Source organism: Corylus avellana, chromosome ca10 (genome assembly GCF_901000735.1).
Source record: "Corylus avellana chromosome ca10, CavTom2PMs-1.0".
Taxonomy (NCBI): Eukaryota; Viridiplantae; Streptophyta; class Magnoliopsida; order Fagales; family Betulaceae; genus Corylus; species Corylus avellana.
This window is the reverse complement of record NC_081550.1, coordinates 19,439,613-19,442,283: the sequence shown is the minus strand read 5'-3', so window position 1 is coordinate 19,442,283 and position 2,671 is coordinate 19,439,613. Positions and strand designations below refer to the sequence as shown.

Sequence of the window (2,671 nt, the reverse complement as noted above, 5' to 3'; positions counted from 1 at the left end):
CCTCTCAATTATTAGTTTGCATGATAACAACTTTACTGCTCCAGTTCCAGAATTTTTTGCAGATTTCAAAAATTTGACATCCTTGGATTTCAGTTATTGTTACTTGAATGGAAAATTTCCTGAAAAGATCTTCCAGGTTCCAACGCTACAAACGCTTAAGTTGTCGTATAACCCTCAACTTGAAGTTTCTTTTCCAGAATTTCTCCCAAATGAATCTCTTCGACACACGGACCTTGGCTATACAAATTTTTCTGGGTCATTACCACCTTCTCTCGATAACCTTAAAATGTTGTCAACATTATATCTTGACGGATGCAATGTCAACGGACCAATTCCAACCTCAATTGCGAGCCTCACACAATTGGCCTATTTGGACTTGTCATACAACAATTTCAACGGATCAATTCCAGACTCAATTGCCAACCTCACACAATTGGCCTATTTGGACTTGTCAAACAACAATTTCAATGGATCAATTCCAAATTTCGGGATGGTCAAGAATCTGACTTCCTTACGGCTTGATAATAATCATCTATCTGGTCAAATTAATTCCACTCAGTGGGAAGAACTTTTGAATCTGGAATCTCTTGACTTGAGCGGCAATTCATTGAATGGGAATATTCCAATTTCTCTATTTTCCCTTCCATCATGGCAAGAGTTAGATCTTTCGCACAACCAATTTTCTGGCTCCCTGAACCTTACTGTGATTCAAAAGTTTAAAAGGCCTTCAAAGCTTGATCTTTCATACAACAACTTGTTGGTTGAACTTAATGGTTTTAACATTTCGTTAACCTCATTCCCCCAATTTTACCACTTAGGGTTGGCTTCTTGCAAGTTGAAAGTATTTCCTGATTTCTTGAGAAACCAATCCAGTTTATATTATCTAGACCTTTCAAACAACCAGATCTATGGAGAGATACCAGCAAGCATCAGTCAATCCCTTGCCAACACTATATTCTTGTATCTTTCAAGTAATAAATTATATGGGAGCATCCCTAGATCAATATGCAAAGCTACAAATCTTCAACTTCTAGATCTGTCTAATAATTCCTTCAGTGGCACAATTCCCCAATGCTTGATTAAGATGAGCCGTACACTTGGGGTGCTGAATCTAAGGATAAACAACCTCAATGGCACAATTCCAGATGCATTTCCAGATAATTGTGGTTTACAAACTTTATATCTCAATAAAAACCAACTAGAAGGGGGGCTACCAAAATCTTTGGCCAATTGCATTGGGTTGGAGGTCTTGGACATTGGGAACAACCACATCGAGGATACCTTCCCATTTTACTTGAAGAACACATCGATGTTGAGGGTTCTTGTTTTGCGATCTAACAAATTTTACGGGCCCATTACTCATCCAGAGCCTAATGCCACCTGGCTGACGCTTCAAGTTATAGACGTGGCTTCAAACAATTTTATTGGTCACCTTCCAATAATACTTCTTTCGACTTGGATGACAATGATAAATCGTTCACTTGAGGCCCAATCAAGGCCAAGTTACCTCGAAACTCCTGTGGCTGGAATTTATTATCGAGATATGATAACAGTTACTATCAAGGGTTTCATGGTGGAGTTGAAGAATATCCAAGAAATCTTCACTACTATTGACTTTTCGTGCAATGGTTTTGATGGTCCAATACCTAAAGAAATGGGGGAATTCAAAGTGCTTCATATTCTCAACTTGTCGCATAATGCTTTCACGGGCCAAATTCCATCATCGTTGGAGAAAATGAGGAATCTTGAAGTACTAGACCTGTCAAGCAACAAACTTTTTGGTAAGATTCCTGTGCAACTTGCCGATGGTCTTATTTTCCTTTCTTTTCTCGACCTTTCCTTCAATCAATTGGTGGGGCAAATTCCGTCGACTAAACAATTTGCTACATTTTCGGAAACTTCATACGAAGGGAATCAAGGATTATGTGGCTTTCCTTTGAAATCACATTGCACATATGGGGAACCACCACGATTGTCACCTGCAACGTATGAAAAGAAGCATTGGAATTATGGGACTGTGATCGAATGGAATTATGTAAGTGTTGAACTGGGATTTATTTTTGGCTTTGGAATTGTCATTGGGCCACTTATGTTTTGGAAGAAGTGGAGGATATGGTATTACAGACACGTTGATAACATTCTTTTAAGGATCTTCCCCAAATTGTATCTTGGAAAAGAACATCATCACAGGCGCAGATGTGGAAACCAGAGGTCGAGGCACTAGACATAGTTATGAAGCGCAATGCCTTCAAGTTTATCATGCATGATTAACTATTGTGGTTTTGGTTTCGCTATTAAGCAAAATAAAAAATGGATCCATGTAATTGGATGCAAATTAATATTGTCTTTAAGGTATGCCATTAATTTGTAATTGGAAAACTATATTTCTGAAGTACTTGTTTGATATTATTTTTTGGGGCTACTCATTCATGTGGAGCAAAAATTGGCACACAACATTGGTAGTGGACTGCAAGATGACTTGTACATATGAATTGCATGACCATCCCTTTCACACCTGAAGTTCGTAAACCGTTGGTGTTTGAATACCAACGTTGTTTGGTCGTCAGCTTGAGGATTTTATTTTTAACTCTCAGGTATGTTTGGTTCTTTAATTTAATATTTTTAGGTAATTTAACAGTTTTTCAGTTTAATATGTTTGGGACGTGTTTTG

At 38.0% G+C, this 2,671-nt stretch overlaps 1 protein-coding gene across 1 annotated transcript in view; it reads left to right on the top strand.

Moving 5' to 3' along the window:
* LOC132163103 (receptor-like protein 6) overlaps positions 1–2,224 on the top strand; it is a 2,702-nt gene extending 478 nt beyond the window's left edge. The window contains exon 2 of the mRNA XM_059573301.1: positions 45–2,224. Within this exon, the coding sequence (XP_059429284.1) occupies positions 45–2,224 (2,180 nt within the window). The remainder of the gene's footprint in view (positions 1–44) is intronic.
* Positions 2,225–2,671: the final 447 nt, after the last annotated feature.